This window comes from Ranitomeya imitator, chromosome 1, assembly GCF_032444005.1.
Source record: "Ranitomeya imitator isolate aRanImi1 chromosome 1, aRanImi1.pri, whole genome shotgun sequence".
In the NCBI taxonomy this organism is placed as follows: Eukaryota; Metazoa; Chordata; class Amphibia; order Anura; family Dendrobatidae; genus Ranitomeya; species Ranitomeya imitator.
Window position 1 is genome coordinate 1,150,325,339 of NC_091282.1, and position 22,837 is coordinate 1,150,348,175.

Sequence of the window (22,837 nt, forward strand, 5' to 3'; positions counted from 1 at the left end):
CTGTAAGGATTAAGTCCGCATGCTGATTTGTAGCACACTAGGGCGAATTGTAGAATTCTTGTAAAATAAGGGCCAACACTATAGAAAATTTTTGCATAAACTTGATGTATTTGTCAATAAAAGTTATAAAACTTATGATTATACTTCATTAACCATATAAATATGTGACTGAAATATCTAAAACCACCGTAGAGGCAAAGTTTGTGAAAACCCTCACAAATTTTGATCTTCACTTTATACCTTTTGATATTCTTGTTTGCTCCACAAAGACAGTTGCATTTTCAGAAAATTTTCAGATACACCTTCTCTGAAGGGAAAGCAAATAATTTTGTTATTCTTATCCAAGTATTCCTGGTTTTTCATAACCTGAGCTCCACAGCACCAAAAAATGCCTATAAGACTGTTGCATTCTGGTCTGGAGACCCACAGCTGATGTTTAATAATTGTCGTCCATACTCAAACTGTGAATTTTATATGAAATCGGAGTGCGTAAACAAAAAAGTGAAAAAAAGTTGCCCAGACTATAACAAGTCCAATCTTTTGATTTAACCTCTAGGGAACAGTGGTTTATGAGATGTCTATTCATATACCGTAAAGATCTATGGCGAAGAAGCTTCATAAATGTTACTTATCATTTATTACTAACACTCTGGCTACTAATATTTCCTTTTATGACTGGTAATTAAAATGACACTGTGGAATAATGACTGCAGGGATAATCTTCAAGCTGCAGTTTGAGTCAAGGGAAATGACTGAAAGTGCCATTCTGCAAAAAGGCAGGACTTTTGAAACCTTCTCAATCACAATGTAAATGACAAATAATGTGAAAAACTAAATTGATTAAATTAAACTTTTGGGCCTGATTCATCAATGCAATTTGAAAAACTTAAATATGTAAAGCTTTGAATCATTTCAAAATTTTTTCATAACTCATTGTACATAATCATAGCCATAGCATGTATTTATATTGCTGGAAAAATAATTTTAATAGAGCTAAATGAATTACCGTCCTCAAAAATGAAACTGTGTCACTAAGAAGAAAAAGTCTTGGGAATATGAAAATCAGAGGATCTGCTGACATTTTAATAATATGAAAATGATGTAAAACTAGAAACAAAAATGTTAAACATTTTGTGTTTTCACTATCTAGTATAAATGGCAAGAGATTTCTACAATTAAACATCTTGGCATGTTATGAAACTATTAATGGTTTACTGAGGAAAGTTCTGCCATGATGAATGCACTAGATACCACAAACTATCCAAATTCACCCTTTGCAATTATTGACCAATGACATCACAGATGTGCTCAATCGAAATCAACTCCAAAGACAATGCCCAGGGTTGCATGTTTAGGCTATGCAGGCTGCTCATAGTAACATGAACAATACAAAAACCTGTCACCTTGCCAACATTGTCTCCAAAGAAAAAAGTGGGACTAATCATTAAGAAGATAGACCTCCAGTCCAGCCTCCATTGCCAGCTTGCTTTGCACCATGACAACCAATGAGATTGGTGAGTTGAGTTCAATAGAGTACCTGTAGCTGGACGTCTGCTTTGTAGCCTAATACCATGCAACCTCCTTCAAAATTTTTTAGTTTTTATTGTTTTGTGCATTAGGATTAGCATGAGGCATCTAACTTGACTTGCAGTATAATAGTGGTGCTACCATTTTTCAAAGTGCGCCATGAGCTGTTTTTCAATACAACAACATAATATGCACGTTGCTGAAGCCACTGTGAGCAACTTGCATGCCCTAAACATGATACCATGCCCTGCAATGTTTGCCGGACTTGTCTCCCATTGAACACAAATAGGACATCATTAGTCGGCAATTGCAAAGGAAGCTACCTGCTGCGGATCTTGGTGATATGCTTCTCACAAAATTATAATATCATCAAAAAGCTAATTTATTGCAGTTCTTCAATACAAAAAGTGAAACTCATATATTATATAGAGTCATTACAGAGTCATCTATTTCAAGTGTTTATTTTTGTTTATGTTGATGATTATGGCTTACAGCCATTGAAAACCCAAAAGTTATTATCTCAGTAAATTAGCACACTTTATAACACCAGCTTGAAAAATTGTTTTAAAATCTGAAATGTTGGCCTACTGAAATTTATGTTTAGTAAATGCACTCACTACTTGGTCGGGGCTCCTTTTGCATCAATTACTGCATCAATGCGGCGTGGCATGGAGGCGATCAGCCTGCTGAGGTGTTATGGAAGCCCAGGTTGCTTTGATAGCAGCCTTCAGCTCGTCTGCATTGTTTGTTGGATCTGGTGTCTCTCATCTTCCTCTTTACAGTACCCCATAGGTTCTCTATGAGGTTAAGGTCAGGCGAGATTGCTGGCCAATCAAGCATTGTGATACTGTTGTTTTTAAACCAGGTATTGGTTCTTTTGGCAGTGTGGACAGGTGCCAAGTCCTGCTGGAGAAAAAAATATCCATCTCCAAAAGCAAGTCGACAGAGAAAAGCATGAAGTGCTCTAAAATTTCCTAATAGACCGCTGCGCTGACTTTGATCTTGATAAAACACAGTAGACCTACACCAGCAGATGACCTGGCTCCCCAGACCATTATTGATTGTGGAAACTTCACACTAGACCTCAAGCAGCTTAGATTGTGGCCTCTCCACTCTTCCTTCAGACTCTGGGACCTTGATTTCCAAATGAAATGCAAAATTTACTTTCATCTGAAAACAACACCTTGGACCACTGAGCAACAGTCCAGTTCTTTTTCTCCTTGGCCCAAGTAAGGCGCTACTGGCATTATCTATTGTTCATGAGTGGCTTGACACAAGGAATGTGATACTTGTAGCCCATGTCCTGCATACGTCTGTGTGTGATAGCGTTTGTAGCAATGACTCCAGCAGCAGTTGACTCATTGTGTTTCCTCCAAATTTTTGAATGGCCTTTTCTTAACAATTCTTTCAAGGCTGCGATTAACACAGTTGCCTGTGCACCGTTTTCTACCACAGTTTTTCCTTCAGCTCAACATTCCATTAATATGCTTGGATACAACACTCTGTGAACAGCCAGCTTCTTTAGAATTGACCTTTTGTGGCTTACCCTCCTTGTGGAGATTGTCAATGACTGCCTTCTGGGTATCTGTCAAGACACCAGTCTTCTCCATGATTGTGGAGCCTACTGAAACAGACTAAGGTACCTTTATAAATGCTTAGGAAGCCTTTACAGGTGATTTTTTGTTATTCTAATTTACTGAGATAAGGACTTTTGGGTTTTCAATGGCTGTAAGCCATAATCATCATTAACAGAAATAAACACTTTCAATAGATCACTCTGTTTGTACTGTTTGTAATGACTCTATATAATATATAAGATTCACTTTTTGTATTGAAGAAATGAAATAAATTAACTTTTAGATGATATTCTAAATTTGTGAGAAGCACCTGTATTTCCATTTTTTCATCATTTGTATGTCATTAACAGGTCTATTCATCCTGTTGATGCTGACTTTGCACTCTGTTTTTGAAGTTAGATAGATGAATGCAGAAATAGTGATACATTTAGGTAAATATTTTGGATTCAGTTATGAAAATACCTGGATTTTGACAAAAATTTTGAAAATTTTACAATTTTGAAACCTTTGAATGTTTACACCCTCAAAGCAGAGTGTTGCACCACACAAACTGATTAATAAGCAACATTTTGCAAATATCTGCTGAATATCAGTGTAATTTCTCAAACGTTCTTTTATTCTTTTACACTGTTAGAAGGGTTACATTTAGCAGCAATTTTTCATTTTTTAAGGAAATTTAGAAAGCCTATTTTTTAACTATTCAATTTCATAGTGACTTTGTGTGGACCATATATTGAAAAATTCCCAAAGTGACAGTATTTTTGATATTGTACCACTCAAGTTATTCAAAACTGTTGTCAGGAAATGTATTAACATTTTAGGTGCTTCAAGGGAATTAATACAACGTGGAATGAAAAACTGGAAAACATTTTTTTGTCCAGTTAGATATTGATTTAGCCTCAAATGTTTCATTTTCACATGGATTAATAGGTGAAAACAAACCGCTTAATTTGTTGCACAACTTTTTCTGAATATAGCAATACCCCATGTGTGGTTAAAAAAAAACTTGTTTCGACACACAGCATAGGTAGGTAGGGAAAAAGCTCTATTTCATTTTTGGAGCACATATTTAGCTAGAATAGATTGCAGATGCCATATAGCATTCACAGAGCACCTGAAGTTTAAAAACCACAACCACTTCTTGGACACTTTAATGATTATATATATTATACTCCGAGGGTGAGTATATTCCTATTAGGTATATACTTACCCTCGGACGCGCCCTGCTTCTTTCCGGCAGCCTTCCTTCCTAAGAATCAGCCCTTCCAGGACCTTCGGTGACGTCGCGGTGACGTCGCGGCTTGTGATTGGTCGCGCGAGCGGTCACATGGGCGGCCGAGCGACCAATCACAAGCTGCGACGTCACCACAAGGTCTTGGAAGGCTGATTCTAAGGAAGGAAGGTTTCCGGTTAGTACCAGGGCGCGTCAGAGGGTAAGTATGGCGATATTTTTTATTTTAATTCTTTATTTTACACTTAAATCTGAATTCCGATACCAATTCCCGATATCTTAAACATATCGGGAATCGGTATCGGAATTCCGATTCCAGATTCAGAAGATCGCCGACTTCATGGCCGACCCCACACAGGGGTCGGGTCGGGTTTCATGAAACCCGACTTTGCCAAAAGTCGGCGACTTCTGAAAATTTTCGACCCGTTTCGCTCAACCCTAATGATCACACCTCATTTGTTGTCAGAAAGCAAATTTTTGAGCGTGCTGCAGGGTTCAAAATGGAAAGAGATTGATTTGGATAACAAATTCATCTAGCTTTGCAGAGAGTATTTTGACCCCACATGTGCCTCAGATAATTTTATAACATATTTTATTTTCTTAGATCAATTTTTGTGATGCACATGTGGGTTCAAAATGTTCAATAGGGTGAGCTGCCAAGAAGCCTTCAGCAACATTAAAAATCTACAGGAATTTCTGACAAGTACTGGTTGTTTACTGCATGTAGCAACAGTCTCTTGTACTCTTTATGTCCTGTAGGATAGGGTTTCAAGGTGGAAGCCTTTTCTTAGAATAACATCCAACCAGGAGATGTTTTAACAAATTAAGTGTCTAAAGGATGTGGGAAAACATATTATGGTCTTATGAAGCCAAGTTTGAACCAACACTGTGCACAACCAAAAGAACACCATACTCATAGTGAAACAGGGTGGAAGAAGCTTTATGATTTAGGGCTTTTTTTTTGGAAATAGTCAAGGTGTAGAGAATTATAAACAGTTCCAAATATCTGCCAATTTTGTATCAAAACCTTCAGGCCTTTGCTAAAAAGCTGTAAAGAGGAATTTCAAATTTTAGCATGGCAATGACCCTAAACATTCCTTCAAATCAGAAAAAGGATAGCTTCACCAGAAGAAGATTTGGACTGGCCCAGCCAGAGCCCAGACCTTAGTCCAAATGAATATCTGTGGGTTGACTTGAAGAGGGCGCTGTAGACCGGAGATGCCTTCACAATCTATAGATTTGAATCGCTATTGCAAGGAAGAGTGGGAAAGATTGCCAGTTCTAGATATGCCATGCTGATAGACTCCTACCCAAAAAGACTGAATGATGTCATCATAAATTCAAAGGGTACTTACAGAAAGTATTAGTTTAAGGTTGTGTATATTTTTGAATTGATTGAATTGTGCAAATTATAGGTGACATTAAAGTGGGAAAGGTTCTGACACAATTATTCTTGGTAAGATTTTATTGCATGCCAAAAAAAGCTAGCATTGTATCAGTGGTTTGTAGATTTTATATCTATTCTAGATGCTGGTGTCATGATTGACAGTTGCATTTAGCTGTGTTAAATGGCCACGATTGCTGCTAAACATGTTAATGACTGATGCAGCAGTGTGTCAGCTTCCAAATACAGACAACTTCCACTGCATTTTCACCTAAAACGGGGCGCTATTCACTTAATCCTTAGCACCATAAAAAAAAGTGATGCTGAGGATTAAGACCCCTTAATGAATGCAGTAGAAAGATGCAGCGAAGGGGTTAATTATGTGCATCTTTATGTACAAAGTCTTTAGACCTATAACTGAAGCATCAAGCTGTAGACCTCATGCAATCATCAGTGACTTTTCCTGCATGTAAAAACACAGATTCTTGTTTATCAGTATGTTGCATCCAAGTGGCATTTTTAGCTCTCAATGTATCAGCAGCTCACAGACGGCTCACTGATGCCATCATCGTGCTGTTTTATTTTCAGACTCATAGACTTTGTGTGGATAATTTTAAATCTCTGATTTTGATCAAAAACAGACATGTTGTGATATTTTTGATGACGACTTGGTCTGCAAAAATACACAGAGGTGAACAGCCCTATAGAGTATAATGGATACATGTTCTACCCATGAAAAAGACAAATAGAACATGCACTCGACCACAGACAATTGAGTAAGGTACTTGATTACACAGCTGATTTGATGTACACAGTCCAAGCAGGCGATAGCAAGAACTCTCATGTTTCTGCTTTATGTCTACTGCTAATATTTTATTTTTAATTTTGTTAGTTAATCAAAATCATGGGAGATAATTGTTGATCAAACCAATGACATGTATCGCAGCTTGACTCACACTTGATGTCCGGGTTGTAAAAGTTTTTCTTTTAAAAATGCAAGCTGAAAACAGCTTATTTGAGTCAAACAAGTCTTGTTTTCAAGCTGCCAATGTTTTGTTCTTGCTACATGTCAATTTGAGTCGTTTCGATAAATTGATTCCAGCACACTACATTGGTTACAAGTAATAAATTATTTTCATGGTGCAACAATAAAGTTGAAATTCACAGCACATTGAGTGCTTCCAAATAGGTTTTTTTTTCTGAACACAGTGGGAATAATTGTAAGTCAAATCCTAAATATTTTCTACAAATAGTAATTTTATTACTTTGGGCAAGTGTGCTAAAAGTTTGCAAATTTTGGGTTGTCAGTCTGATTCTTCTACAGCAAGTGTATTTAATGAAGTATGTAGGAAAAAATATGAATAAAAGAAGTTGCTTGACTGTCAGCATAGTTTTTCGATAACTTAGTAAAGTAAATGAAAAATATATTTTTGCACCTCAAAATCATTGATTTCAGTCTACAAATAACTTTTAAATGCTGTTTTATATTTTTTATTCCATTTATGTTTAACTGCTTTCCCAAGAAGTTTTGGCCTTTATGATTAACCACTTTTTTCCACTTTTTGGGAGCCATAACTTTCATTTTTTTGTTGGCACAGCTGAGTGATAGCTTTTTTTTTCGGGGGGAAGATAAGAGAGGTGGGTTTTGAGTTTTCTTTACAAGTTGCACTATTTTGGGATATTAAGATTTAAGAAACTTAACTCTTTATGGGAGGAGAATAATGATATTTGTGTCTTTTTCAACCATTTTAACAGAAGTTCTGCAATATTTTTCATTTTAAAGGGAACCTGTCACCCCCAAAATCGAAGCTGAGCTAAGCCCACCGGCGTCAGGGGCTTATCTACAGCATTCTGTAATGCTGTAGATAAGCTCCCGATGTATCCTGAAAGATGAGAGAAAGAGGTTAGATTATACTCACCCCAGGGCGGTCCCGCTGCGGTGGGCATCGCGGTCTTGTTCGGGGCCTCCCATCTTCTTACAATGATGTCCTCTTCTTGTCTTCATGCTGCGGCTCCGGCGCAGGCATACTTTGTCTGCCCTGTTGAGGGCAGAGCAAAGTACTTCAGTGCGCTGGCGCCAGGGCTCTCTGACCTTTCCCGGTGCCTGCGCACTGCAGTACTTTGCTCTGCCCTCAACAGGGCAGACAAAGTACGCCTGTACAGGAGCCACAGCATGAAGACAAGAAGAGGACGTCATCGTAAGAAGATGGGAGGCCCTGGACCGGACCGCGACGCCCATCGGACCGGACCACAGCGGGACCGCCCCTGGGTGAGTATAATCTAACCTGTTTTTCTCATCTTTCAGGATACATTGGGGGCTTATCTACAGCATTACAAAATGCTGTAAATAAGCCCCTGATGCCGGTGGGCTTAGCTCAGCTTCTATTTTGGGGGTGACAGGTTCCCTTTAAACTATATATTATTGACCAAAATATGATGTTATTTTTCTCAGAATGCCTATATGTGGTAGACTATCAGACTTCGCCTTAAACATGATTTGACATGTAACATATTACAGATGCATAAGCCATTATTCGGACTCAGGTTGCCATAGCAAACAATTGGTATCCTTTAATATAGTGTTCTAATTGGCTGACAAAGGGCATATTCTCCCACTGTCAAACTTCTCAACTTCTTCTTGGGATGTATTCTATATATGCATCAACCAAGACAGAAAAGGAAGCTGGCTTAAACATTTAAATGAGCAAGTTAACCAACCCCCTTCCTGTGCCATGTGGATTATATGATGGCAGCATAAGCTTTATCTAGCCAAAGTTACAACAGAATTTCTGCAGTACTCAAGGTTCCTAAGAGCATAGTGGCCTCTATAATCCACCAGTTCGCATCTCAACTTCCGGAAAATGGCCGCCGTGATCTCCATCTGTGCACGCGCGGCATCCCGCGGCCATTTTCCTGAAGCCCCGGGCAGCAGAGGACTCCATATGCGCACGCGCGGCCTCAGGAAGATGGCCGCCCCCACAGATCACCAGGGAAATAGCGCCGATCACGCGTTTTTTCTTCTCCTGCCCAATGGATTCAGAAGATGGGCATGCGCAAACCACTACGCCACCAACGGAAATATATGCAAGATCTGAGGGAAGATACAGCGATGTTGCCACGCCCATCTGACCTAACCAGCCTGATTGACAGGCGAAAACGGCGACTTTGTTAAGTTATTTCGGCAGCTTAGGGGTGGAATCAGGGTACACAAAATACACTGTAGTAACGCACAGCTCAGGCCCTATTTAACAGTATTTTTATTTCGTACTGAAAAACCGGGGTGACAGGTTCCCTTTAATAAATTTGCAAAAATTACTACATTTGTTTTTTTCAGTCAAGATGGGGTGCAGAGTGTAAATTAATGAGAAAAAAATGAACTTTTTTGAATTCATCAAAATTTAAAGGGGTCTGAATACTTTCCATACCCACTGCACACTCCCCTAAAACACTAGTTAAAAATTTACTCGGCACTAACTATTCTTTTTTTTGCTTAATAAAAACGGACGTCACTAACACTGCGACATACGCACCCATAATGCACTAGCTATAAATTTACTCTGACCTAACTATACTTTTTTTCCTTGCAAAACAAAAACTTGCTATAAAGTTAATCTGTATTAACTGCTATTTTTTTCTAAAAGAAAATTGAACATCACTAACACTGTGATGTCCCCTACTCTAGTACGCTACCTCCCTACTTTAAAAGCTACTCAGAACTATTTTTTTTTCAATTGGAAAATCGGATGCCACTAACAGTATGACGTCTGCTTCTCTAACATGCTACCCTCCTACCTTTATTGCTGTTCTGTACTAAGTACTATTTTTGCTTTCTAAAAGAAAATTGAATGTCACTAACACTGAGACATCGTCTACTCTAATACGATACCTCCCTACCTATAAAGCTACTCTGTACTAACTGCTATTATTTTTTTTTCTAAAAAAAATAGAATGTTACTTACACTACGATCCCTGCTACTCTGACTAGCTAATAAAAGAAAAAGTTCCTTGGCTCTTCTCTGATCAGCAGCGATACACATCAGAGTACTGCAACTTGGGTATGAGCACGAATGCTCTGCACAGAACACTGTGCACATGGAAAAAGTATGTGCACAAAAATACCATTGAAAGTCGAGGTTGTGGGTGGGATAAGCACTGTGACTGGAAATAGCAGAGCCATATATATGTTGCGCTTTGCGGGAACACAGCTTCCACAGCACCATTTATATATACGATGCATGTCGTGAAGGAGTTGAAAAGATGAATTTAAACAAAAATTGTACCTCTGATAATGTAATTTTGTCTTGCAAAAAAAACGGAAAACCAATTTTTTTTTTGCAAAATAGCTTTTATTGCGTAAAAGCATCAAAACATAAAAAAAATGTAAATGTGGTATCGCTGTAATTGTAATAATCTGAAGAATACAGCTGTCATCAATTTTACCACATATGAAATGGCATAAAAAAAATTCTTGAATTTCTGGTTTTTGATAATTGTGCCTCCCAAAAATCGGAATAGAAAGATGATCATTAATTACAGTATTATGTTAAAGAAAATGGTACCAGTAAAATTGTCATGTTGTCCCACAAAAAACAAGCCCTCCAATGAATCTGTTTGCAGATATAGAGGAAATATATGGCTCTCAAAATATGTAGATGCAAAAACTTATTTTTGAAATAACTTTATTCCTTGGATCGTTGAGATCGCAGTGATACCACGTTTATATCTTTTTTTATGTTTGGCTGCTGTCACACACTAAGTGTGACATCAGCCAAACATACAAAAAAAATAAATGTGGTATCGCTGCGATCTCAACGACCCAAGTAATAAAGTAATCTAATCATTTATGCCGCATGAGAAAAGGCATAAAAAATAAATAAAACCAATTCTTCACCTGCTGTTGATTTGTTTATTTTACTTCCCAAAGAGCGCAGTTAGGCTCAGCTCACAATTATCCTGCGCTCTTCCCTGAGTGCTTACACTTGGTTTTCCAAATAAATCTCTGAAATATGTGATTCAGATGGAACCCCTGGCACAAGATTCACTATAATGAGGTAGGTGGGGACACTGTGGAAGCTGAAAGGCCTATGATCCTAGGATCATGTTGTATCCGCCTTTTGAAACATGCATAAAAGCACGGTTGGACACAGTTTTTTTGCACATCTGAAAAGTACACAGTTGAACAGAGGCCAGACAAAGTGCAGAGTAACTCTCTGAGTCATGTCTATCAGAGTTTAAGATGGAAACTCTGATGCAAGTGCTCAGCATTTACCACAGGATAAATGTGATACAAAATTATGTGTAAAATGTTCCCAACAAAAGTTTCAAATCAATCCACAAACAAAGTAAGTCCCCCTCAGGTCTGTCATCTGTTAACCAAAATATAGAAGGCTTTCATATTTGTTCAAGTGCAAAGGCTCTGGAAAATGGAAATGGCTCTTCACCCACCCAAAAGAAATTCATCAAGTTCTGTGCTCTCAAATGAAAATGTCCTCCTCCCTTCTGAGCCGCACTGTGTTCCCAAACCACATTTAGCGCTCACATGTTTGGCGTTTATGTAGGAACGAGAGATTAACTAATTTATGGGTACATGACTCCAGAAGCTTGGCACTAAGGAGTTCTGTATATTGAGTCTGCAAACCTACTCTAGGAAACTCCGTGCTCTAGGAGGCAAATAGCTGTCCGTCCCTGCAGAGTCTCACTATGTGCCTAAGCAGTACTATATAGCTACATGTGGAGTATTTTCACATTCAGCTGAAATTGTTTGACACATTTAGGTGCCAAATTTACACTTTTGCCAATGTGAAAATATAAAATATGGGGTTGAAACAAAAATGTTGTGGTAAAAATGCAATTATTTTGTCTTCACTACCCAATGGTATAAAATTCTGTGACACACCTGTGGTGTCAATACGATCACTGCACATTTAGATAAATTCATTGAGAAGTGCAGTTTGTAAAATGGGGTCACTTATGAGAGAGATGCTGCTGTTCTGCACTTCAGGGGCTCTTCCAGTGGATGATGCACCCGCACACCATAACAGGAAAATTTGCTCTAAATTATGTGGCTCCTTCCCTTCTAAGCTTTGCACTCTGCCTAAAAAGTAGTTCCCAATTACTGGTCTGGTATTTGCACATTCCAGAGAAATTGCACAACTAACCGAGATGTCCATTTGTTTGCTACACCATGTTCCAAATTATTATGCAAATTGGATTTAAGTGTCATAAAGATTTAATTGTGTTGTTTTTCAAATAAACTCATGGATGGTATTGTGTCTAAGGGTACCGTCACACAGTGGCATTTTGATCGCTACGACGGCACGATTTGTGACGTTCCAGCGATACATCCATGACGTTCCAGCGATACATCCATGACGTTCCAGCGATCTCGCTGTGTCTGACACGCTCCTGCGATCAGGGACTCCGCTGAGAATCGTACGTCGTAGCAGATCATTTGAAACTTTCTTTCGTCGTCTAGTGTCCCGCTGGGGCGGCATGATCGCATGGTGTAACAAAGGTGTGCACGATATTGTATACGATGTGCGCATAGTAACCAACGGCTTCTACATCGCACATACGTCATGAAATTATCGCTCCAGCGTCGTACATTGCAAAGTGTGACAGCAGTCTACGACGCTGGAGCGATATTGTTACGATGCTGGAGCGTCACGGATCGTGCCGTCGTAGCGATCAAAATGCCACTGTGTGACGGTACCCTTAGGGCTCAATGGATCACTGAAATCAATCTTAAACACATGTGATGATTAGTTTTCCAGGTGATTCTAATTAAAAGAAAACTACTAAAAATGATGTTCCACATTATTAAGCACGTCACAGGTTTCAAACAATATGGGAAATAAAAGGGATCTTTCTGCTGCTGAAAAGCGTTAAATAGTGCAATGCCTTGGACAAGGTATGAAAACATTAGATATTTTACGAAAACTTAAGTGTTCATCATACTGTGAAGAGATTTGTGACTGAAACAGAGCACAGACAGACTTCATGCAGATAAAGGCATAATGAGGAAGGTTTCTGCCAGAAAAACTCATTGGATTAAGAGAGCAGCTGCCAAATACCATTACAAAGCAGCAAACACGTATTTGAAGCTGCTGGTGCCTCTGGAGTCCCCCGAACCTCAAGGTGTAGGATCCTTCAAAGGCTTGCTGTGGTGCAAAAACCTACTATTCGGCCACCCCTACACATTGTTTACAAGCAGAAACGTTTGCAGTTGACCCAGACATACATGAAGACTAATTTTCAAACAGTCTTGTTTACTAATGAGTGTCGAGCAACCCTGGATGGTCCAGATGGATAGAGTAGTGGATGGTTGGTGGATGGCCACCATGTCCCAACAAGGCTGCAACGTCAGCAAGGGGGTGCAGGAGTCATATTTTGGGCCAGAATCATGAGGAAACAGCTGGTAGAGCCCTTTAAGGTTCCTGAAGGTGTGAAAATGACCTCTGCAAAGTATACTGTGTAGTTTCTGACTGACAACTTTCTTCCGTGGTATAAAAAGCAGAAATGTGCCTTCAGGAGCAAAATCATCTTCATGCATGACAATGCACCATCTCATGCTACAAAGAATACCTCTGAGTCATTGGCTGCTATGGGCATAAAAGGAGATAAACTCATGGTGTGGCCACCATCTTCCCCTGACCTCAACCCTATAGAGAACCATTCGAGTATCATCAAGCAAAAGATCTATGAGGGTGGGAGGCAGTTCACATCAAAACAGCAGCTCTGGGAAGCTATTCTGACTTCACGCAAAGAAATACAAGCAGAAACTCTCCAAGAACTCACAAGTTCAATGGATGCAAGAATTGTGATGGTGACATAAAAAAAGGGGTCCTATGTTAACATGTAACTCGGCCTGTTAGGAGGTTTTGGAGTTAAATAACTTTTTTGTTCAGTGATTGTGACCTCCTAATGCTGCAAATTCCACAAATGAGCATTTTCAGTTAAAACATATCAAATGTTTAGAAATTCTACTGTGCCTAATAAGAACAGTGCATTTTGAGTTTTTATTCATTTTGGAGATTATACTGTTATCATTGGGAGGTTTATTCAATAAAATTCGATGTATAATCTAACGGTTGATGACTTTTATTAGACTGACTGTCATTTGCACCGACCGTTTAGGAAAATCCGAGAAAAATGTCATTTGCATAATAATTTGGAACATGGTATATTAGCCCTTATAAAAATTAGAAACTTGAGGCTAAAACAACATTTTAGTGGCAAAAAGGTAATTCTTGTTTCTTCACTGCCCAATGGTATAAAATTCTGTGAGGCACATTTGGAGTCAATATGCTCAGTGCACTCCTTGATAAATTAATTTGGGTTTGTAATTTGTAAAATGAGGTAACTTATGGGGGTTTCTGCTGTTCTGGCACCTCAGGGACTCTATAAATGTGACATGGCACCCTCAACTCATTCCTTCTGAGCTATGCACTGTGCCTCAAAAGTAGTTTTCGACCACATATGGGGTACAGGTGTGCTCAGGAGGAATTGGCTGACAAATTTTTTGTGGTCCACTATCTCCTTCTTTCTTTGTGAAAATGAAAGCAATTGGGGTTCAAACAACATTTTTGTGGGAAAAATACAATTCTTTCATTTTCACAGTTTACCATTGTAAATTTCTGAGATGCACCTGGGGGTCCAAACTGCTCACTACACATCTAGATTAATTCCTTGGGGGGTCTAGTTTCCAAAATGAGGTAGCATGTCAGAGTTTCCACTGTTTAGGCACATCAGACACTCTCCAAATGCGCCCACAAACCATTCCATTAAAGTATGCTTCCAAAATGTAATTCCTTCCTTTCTGAGCCCTGTCATGCACTCAAACAGTAGTGTTCCCCCACATATAGGGTATCGCATATTTGGGATGGATGACACAAAAAAAAGTTGTCCGTCTTACCTGTTACCCTTGTGAAAAAAAACTTGGGTTAAAACAACTTTTTGTGAAAAAATGTGATTTTTTTTATTTTCACGTTATAGGCTTAAGTGAAGCAGTTAGGGGTTTAAAGTGCTTACCACACATCCATATCAATTCCTTGATGATGGGTCTAGTTTCCAAAATGGGTTCAGTTGTTGGGGTTTTCCACTGTTTAGGCACATCAAGAGCTCTTCAAAAGCAACATGGCGTCCGCTCTTGATTCCAGACAATTTTGTGTTTAAAAAGTCAAATGGTGTTTCTTCCCTGCCAAGACCTGCCACTCGCCCAACCAATAGATAAATTCCTATGGGGTTATAGTTTCCAAAATGGGGTCACTTTTGGGGGGGTTTCCACTTTTTTGGCACATCAGGGGCTCTCCAAACACGACATGGCATCCGCTCTCGATTCCAGCCATTTTTTGCGTTCTAAAAATTTCCTTTGTATTAACAGAAAATTCAGCCTGTAATATAATAATTTACTTTTCCACTTTTTTCTCTCTTTATGCTTCATATCCCCTAATTCAACTTTATTGTATTGTTTAAAATGTTTTTTTATTATTCCAATAAATTGTGACATTAATATCACCAATAAAATTTTATTGTTTCCCTATAAAACCATGTGTGGTGAAACTTTAATTTTAGGAAATTGCAGTACACACAGGCTCAGTGGCGAATCGTATCATCATCATCTCTATGGAACAACCATTGTTATGCAATTATATTAAGATGCACATCCTCCTATTTGAAGATGCACTTTGTACAATTAATAATGTAGATATGTAACAGTAGTTAGATCATTTTATACAGCTGCATTGACCGCTATACTTTCAAAATGAGTAGTGTATTTATTTGTTGTTATCTCCAATTATATTGACATTTTTTGTCCTATAAAGCATATAAATCAGCTTAATATTGGAGTACATTCTTTTATATAGGATACACTATTCCTATCATGATATCTAAACACAGGACACTTCGATCCTAGACAACTACCATAGTTTTGTACTAGAATTTTTGATAATATTTTTACTTGCCATTGAAATTTAAAAAAATGATGAGTATCCTTCATGACATTCTACTTTACCCAATCCTGCAGTAGAGCAACAAGATAGTCATCTGTCATTAAATCACACATATTAATATGATGCTTCTACTGACCTTCGGAAGTCTGCAAACAGAAGTGCAACAGAATTGCTTGGGATATGAGCTCTGGTCATCAATTGTCAAAGCCAAACATTTAGCAACCAATATACAGGTTGAGCATGAGGTATGAAAATATATAAGTACAGCACAAAATCAGTTACTTCCCTTTGGTCAGTATTATGAGTCACGGCAGGTATTATCATACTTTCAATAAATCAAGCACATAGTACAAGCAAATAAAATAATGTGTTTAATATCTCTTATGAAAGAAATATGCTTTTTTTCTTTACTTAAGAAACATTTAAAATTAAATCCATTTTGTTCATGACAATTTTGACTGTTGAGAAATGATCTTTGTGCTGCACAGATGATGTCACACTGGGCCAGTAAATCTAAAGCTGCGCTGGGAAACCAGGAAGCTCAGGAAATTTGCCATGCCAAGAGCACTGAACAGGACTATGGACTGGGGTTGCACAAAGCAATCAGCTCATCTTTATTACTGTTACTTGTCTTTTTGAGTCAATGGAGATTAAAGGAAGAGGAGAAGAAGGGAGTAACAAGATGAATAAAAGTGACACACCTACACTACTTCCGCTACTAAATGATTTATCTCATATCAGTGCTGGATTCACAGTTACACTGCTCCGTTCTATTGTATAATGTCCTTCATGCTGAAGCTGCTGCTAAACATGTTCTACACAGAGACAGGAGTGCTGTTATCCCTCCTGTCTCTGTGCAATGTATATGTAAAACTAGAGACATGTGAAAATTAGAGAAAGAAAAACTGGTGAAAAAGCAGCATGTAATTCAACCCGAAATAGTGTAATTCCTAAAATATACACACATGACTGCTTATTCCAAAATACCTCCTGAAATGATGTACATAGTCTAAGACTATGTACACTCATACAACCTACTTTCTTATTGTTCTAAACTGAAAAATGAGGCATGTCAGTAAATTTAGATGAGAGAGCACACAAAATAGAATAGCGCTGCTTGACACAATCCTTTATATTTCTTATGATAATCCCCCATGACTGTGAGTTTTCAGAAGTGTGACAATGGGCATATTTTTTTTTCTGGCCAGTCAATGTAAATCGAAACACAAACTGTTTGCAGTTATAGGGACCTGAGAAATTTAATTTGATTCAAATCAAATTTGATTTGCTGCAGTTCAATTTGCTTCTCTCTAGCGAGTATCAATGCTTTGTTTTGCTTTTTTGCTCAATTCTAGGACCATTAATACAAACACTGATTCATCACACAGAGTTTTGCAAAAAAATGTTGTGCCTTTTCCAGTTCACCCAGCTCCACCACAATAGGTTGAGCTGGAAAGGGACAGGGGAGGAACAGAGATGTGCCACCACAGCCCATCTAATTCATGATGAACTGTAGGGTACCTTATGGTAAAAATCATACTCCAGTCTTTGACTGGCATAAGATTTGTGGCAAGGTGCAAGGTGGCACACAACATTTTTCACAGAGGTTACCACTGGCCACTGAGGCTGCATTCCCAGCCGGGCTGAACTGCGGTGACCTCAGCACCATGGGAAAAAAAATGACTGAGTTCACCACAGTTCAGCTGTGTGAGACATGTATTGAAATGCATGAGTCCTCTCATCTTTACACTGGCATCTCACCAATCAGACCCTGCTGGTGGCTGGGTCTAAAAGGCCATCATAGCTGGCAGACATCATTTGACTTCTGGCTGCCATGACAATCCTTGGCTCTCCTGTGATCGTGTTGCGGGGGTGCCGGAAGTGTGAGAGAAAGAGCCCACTGCCTCCCACAATCTTGAGTATAACACAGAATTAACATCTTTGAGACCTGAGCCACTCACACCTCGATGATGTGGCCATTGCAGATCAAGCATTCTGCATCAGAATCCTGATGATTGGAGGTAGATGGGAGTTCATAATCAAACATCGGCTCTGCACAAAACCAAGCAAGCGCTGTCATTTATTTACCATCAGCGGTTGGGAAGCAGTTAACAGAGAAAGGAGTCAAAATTATAAACTTAGTAGAAGAGCCATCTAAGAACTCAAGGGCTTATATATGCTGGAGGCAATCCATGTACCATAATTGATTGTAGACCCATGAAGAGAGGCGACTTAATCCTTGCTGGTCCCATCATCAATAAAGAGTTTGAATCCACCATCAGGTCTCTTTTAACCATTTTTTCTCAAACCATTTTTATTAGACTATTATTTATACATCTTGCACTGCCATTTTCATGAATTTACAATTTCTTGGAAAAACGCATTGCCTCAACCCAGTAGTACAGTTTATAGGGCAGCAATCAGAGTAATTTCCTGCTAATGGACGCCATAAAATACTTCTGTTTTCTGCCGAACAATAATTAGTTTTAAGTAAAATGGATTGCTTTTAGCATGATCAATGAAACACAGCGTGGGTTGTGTATTTAGCTCCTGTAATTTGTCTGAAAGGGCTTTTAAAACATAACTAAGTGTATTTTAACTTTAAAGGTAATTACAAATAAAGCATATGTCAGACTGCCAATTTACTCCAAGGTGCTCACTGAAAAGGACGCATAAAAAGCTGTCTGAGGCTTGTTTTTCTTTCCATAGAAAAAAAAAATAATTTCTTCTCCTCCGAGCACAATGCAAATTTCACCTTTTAAATGTTTTATACAATTCATTATTAGTAACATTTTGCATTGCAGGAATGAAGCATTCGCTCTCTCACTGACTCCGTTACATAAATTTTTTTGCCATCAACTCCCTCCACTCTTCGTAGCACTGGAGCGGGAAGAATACCTCCAAAATTGATCACATTAATCTCTATTACATTTTTATTCTGCCACTGCACTATACACTGGAGTTTTACTGATTGAACCCATATTTCTTTGCATGAAGCCGAAGAAATCTAAACAGCAATTATCATTATATCGAAGATAACACTTTGTATTAATTTAAATAATTTAGGAAAAAAAGTAATACGTCTCTATATCAAAGTTTTTCCGCAACGATAATCTAGCAGTGTTCTAAATGAGTGCTGCTTTTAAATAGCTTTAGGAAATGAGCTGTAAATCTATAAAATAATTGTATCAGATATATTGCAAGAACAAATAGGCATTTAGTCAAAGAAGACAAAAAACTTCTAAGTGGTTATTGACTATTTGTGAGCAACCGCCTAAAGTCTTTACTGGGAATTAAATATAATTGTTTTCAGGGCTTCTGGGTGAAAATAGGAAAATTTTTTAAAGGTGTCGTATATGGAATGTAAGTGCTGGTAGTTTCTCTAAATACAGCAATTTTTCAAGCTTTCAATATATCAGATATTATTAGGCATGTTTCTCCACACTAACAGATATGAGTAAGTATTCTGCGAGGACATTAGCAGAAAATGCTATTGAAGAGAATTAAGCCTCGGGCTACGTTAGATTATAGAATCTAAATACAGTGCAACTTTTTTATGTTTGCTTTAGGGCTATGTTTACCTTTGAGATCTACTTATTGGCGGAACGTATGTTTCTTTTCGGAGCTGAAAATGCAGAGACTCAGAGAGAATGGGCCAAGGCAATATCTAAGGTAATGCTGATAATTATCTGATAAAGTTAAGCCTCAGGCATTAGCATAAAATAAATTGGCGCTGTTAACAGTAGGCCCTCCAAGGAATCAGCTTTAATGTTTTTAATATATTCATTTACCGTATATACATTTTGCAATGTTCTTTATTATGTGCAACATTTTATTTTATCTTCTTGTTATTTTTTTTTTTACTGTGCTAAAGGGAAAATGCATGCATAACCTGCTAGAAATCCGCTAATGTGTATGATGTTGCAAATGGATTTTTCAGATAAAAGGAAATACAACCGACTTGGTGTTGAAATGAACAAATTTACAGGATTATTACAATGTGTCAGGGATGGAAAATAGGCATATGATTAAATGAAAAAATTTTCAGAAAAGATTTCCAAATTTAACATATCAATTACTAGTGTATTGTCAATATCACTTACCATTTAGTTCAAACTCCTTCCAGGGGCGAAAAGTGGATAGCAGTAGAATTAATTGCTTTCCACCTCATGTAGTCGATGTTATTTCGAGGAGTGAACAGGGCATTTGCTTTAGAAACAGTAGTAAAATGTAGACAAAATATAAAATTCAATCATCCTAGGATGCAGAATAGCTTGTGGTAGAACAACTTAACGATTCTAGATAATCCCTTTGATCAGTAGCAGACATGGTTTGAAGAGGGCCACTGGGCAAGAACAATATATTGTCCCTTTCCAGTCCAGTGGCTCATCATAAAGAGCAATTACATGAGCATTGGTGGTGGATATAAGTCCCCTTACCCCTTACTTTTTGGGTCCTGTTGCAGGTGTATAGGTTACACAGGTAGTACTTCCACCCTTGTTAAAAGGGTTAACCTGGACTTTTCCATTAATGGTATAAGCTTACACTCAGTTATGGAGCTGCACAGCACAGCGCCATAGACTATATAGTGGCTACGGCTGGGTACTGCACATCTGCCACCTATTGAATTGAATAGGTGGTGGATGTACACTACCTGGCTGCAGCCACTATTGAATTGATGGAGTAGCACTGTGCAGCTCCGTAACTGAGCAGTGCATTAGCTGCTGACTGGAACGAGCCTGCTAGGGACAAAGTTAGGGATAATAACAAATCCAAAAAAAGTGTGTAGTCAATCACATTACAAAAGTAAGAGAAGCCAGGGGACCCAAGGGTCAAAACAGTGAGAGGATTAATCAGGAGAATATTCAGGAAGTCAAAACACAGAATTGCAATCCAAGAATGCACCAGTGAAGCACCCAAATGTCATTCAATATTTACATAGCCACATCAAGTGACAGAATACAGGGGATTTAGATATAGCATGGGATCACCAACTGAACCTGTCTCTTGACTAGTCCATGACAGTTCTTGTGATTGGCTCTCAGGAAATTCAGTAAGTCTGGTCAGGTGGTTCCAGCACTGCCCAACTTCTCTGTCACAGATGCCCAGCAGTAGAACAAGTTCAGATAATAAGGGCAGATAACTGTGACAAATATGTGATAAAACATCATTACCCACTCTGCACTAATACGATTCTAGTTAGAACATCAAATGATGCTAGCTTATACATGCACGATGCGTCAGTGTGCTGCATTTAATGAATACATGAACTCCAATATACCTGTAAACATTAAAGACACTTAGCGTTTTTTGATAAATAAGCACAAAAGTCATCCAATCACGTCAAGGTGAACCAAAATACGGATGGTCCCTAAAATGTTATATCTCTCCATGTGCCAAAAAAGGGCTCATCTGTGAAACAAATCCAGGCGTAGCTCACAATAACAACCTTGTGTGGAAAAGATGGATGGATAAGGGTGCGTAGTCCTGGGGGTCACATACCCCTATATGTAAGAAAAATAAGGCTCTCACAACTTAAGTATTGTCTATTTTCTTTCTTATTTTTTCCATTTTCTTTCCTTTATTTTTCTCATGTTTTTCTTCTTTACTAACTTTCTTTTTTTGTAGACCAAATGATGCTCATATTTACTGTTTAATGACTTATTATCTACATTTCTATGTATCTTATTATTTCTTTCCTAGAATTTTGTTCCTACTGTAGATGAATATTTAACAGAGTTAGAATTTGATTTAATTGGACGCTTGTGCTACAAAGACACATATAGTCTTATGGAATGGAAAGAAAGCTGGTTTGCCTTGGAGAAAACCTGTCTACACTACAGTCATGGTCAACCGGATGTTCAAGGAGACATAATTCAGCTAAAGAAACTGAAGGAACTGAGTAAGGGAATATATCCAATTTATTCTATAAAAATAATATTCACTGAATATTTACATGGTAAGCTGCAGTAGCTATGATGTTAGCACCTGGACTAAAGTATATGGACCTTTTTAAGAAAACTTTTGTTTATTTAAATACATGTGTTTTTGGCCAATAATATATTTTTGCAATTGAGGGTCTTATTAAATGTTTGAATAATTTTGCTTCAAGGGAACCTGTCACCCCCCTCAGGCGTTTGTAACAGAAAGAGCCACCTTGTGCAGCACAAATGCTGCATTCTGACATGGTGGCTCTTTTAGTTATGATGCCTGCACACACTGAAATAATCACTTATAAAATGTGCCCCCTCTTACCCTGAAATTTTCCCGGAGGTGGGACTTTCCTTGCTAATCAGACACAGCACAGCCGTCACTCCGGGCCTGTGCATGCCGGGCGCTGCCTCCTCAGCACTGTTTTCAAATGAGCCAGTGCCTGTGCTCTTTTCTCATGCCTTGGGCATGCGCAGTGAGCACTGCCCATCCTCTGTCCTCATTTGCAGTCTAGCTGACTGTACCTGTGCGGCCACCCTGCCTGAATAAATCAGAAGACACTGCGGGGCGGGATGTCCGGCAGGGCGGCCGCACAGGCGCAGTCAGCTAGACTGCAAATGAGGAGTGATGGCTGTGCTGCACAAGGTGGCTCTTTTAGTTACAAGCGCCTGATGGGGGTGACAGGTTCCCTTTCAATATACTTTTATGTATCATTGTTTATTGTTGAACAGAAAAATTACTTACAATAAGAGTTAGTCTGTCAGTGACTACATTCTGTAGGAAGAGTTTGTACTTTTTTATTGAATTGTAAATTAAATCAGTATTAGATGAATTAGACCTTTTATTGATGATATTGAACTGATATATTTTCAATACAGAGAAAACTTCAATCATTTCGAATTCAACTTGTAACATCTTTTTCCTAGCACAAAGTTCAACAATGATAAATGGAGAAAAGAGGAATGTTGTGTTACTGGTTGAAAATGGAAGGTAATAATTTCATTAAAATATGTTACATTATTTTTGCATAAGGTGTAGAAAACAAATATGACAAGTGTGAGGAACCATTTTTCACTTTTTAATTAAACAGAAACTATTCCCAAACATAAGTTATAAATATCTTCTCAGACAAATATAATTCTATGACCTAGTTGAATTTTAAGTACACCAAAACTTTCTTGAATATTTCGATATTATGAGTCCCTTTAAATGACTTGTAGACTGGAGGGGTTCT

The 22,837-nt window shown here is 38.3% G+C and overlaps 1 protein-coding gene across 3 annotated transcripts in view; it reads left to right on the forward strand.

Annotated features, from left to right (window-relative positions):
* ARAP2 (ArfGAP with RhoGAP domain, ankyrin repeat and PH domain 2) overlaps nt 1–22,837 on the forward strand; it is a 598,685-nt gene that overhangs the window by 357,584 nt on the left and 218,264 nt on the right. For all 3 annotated transcript variants that reach the window (XM_069744626.1, XM_069744628.1, XM_069744627.1), the window contains exons 17-19: nt 19,242–19,344; nt 21,376–21,574; nt 22,530–22,593. In XM_069744626.1, coding sequence (XP_069600727.1) covers nt 19,242–19,344; nt 21,376–21,574; nt 22,530–22,593 — 366 coding nt within the window. The remainder of the gene's footprint in view (nt 1–19,241; nt 19,345–21,375; nt 21,575–22,529; nt 22,594–22,837) is intronic.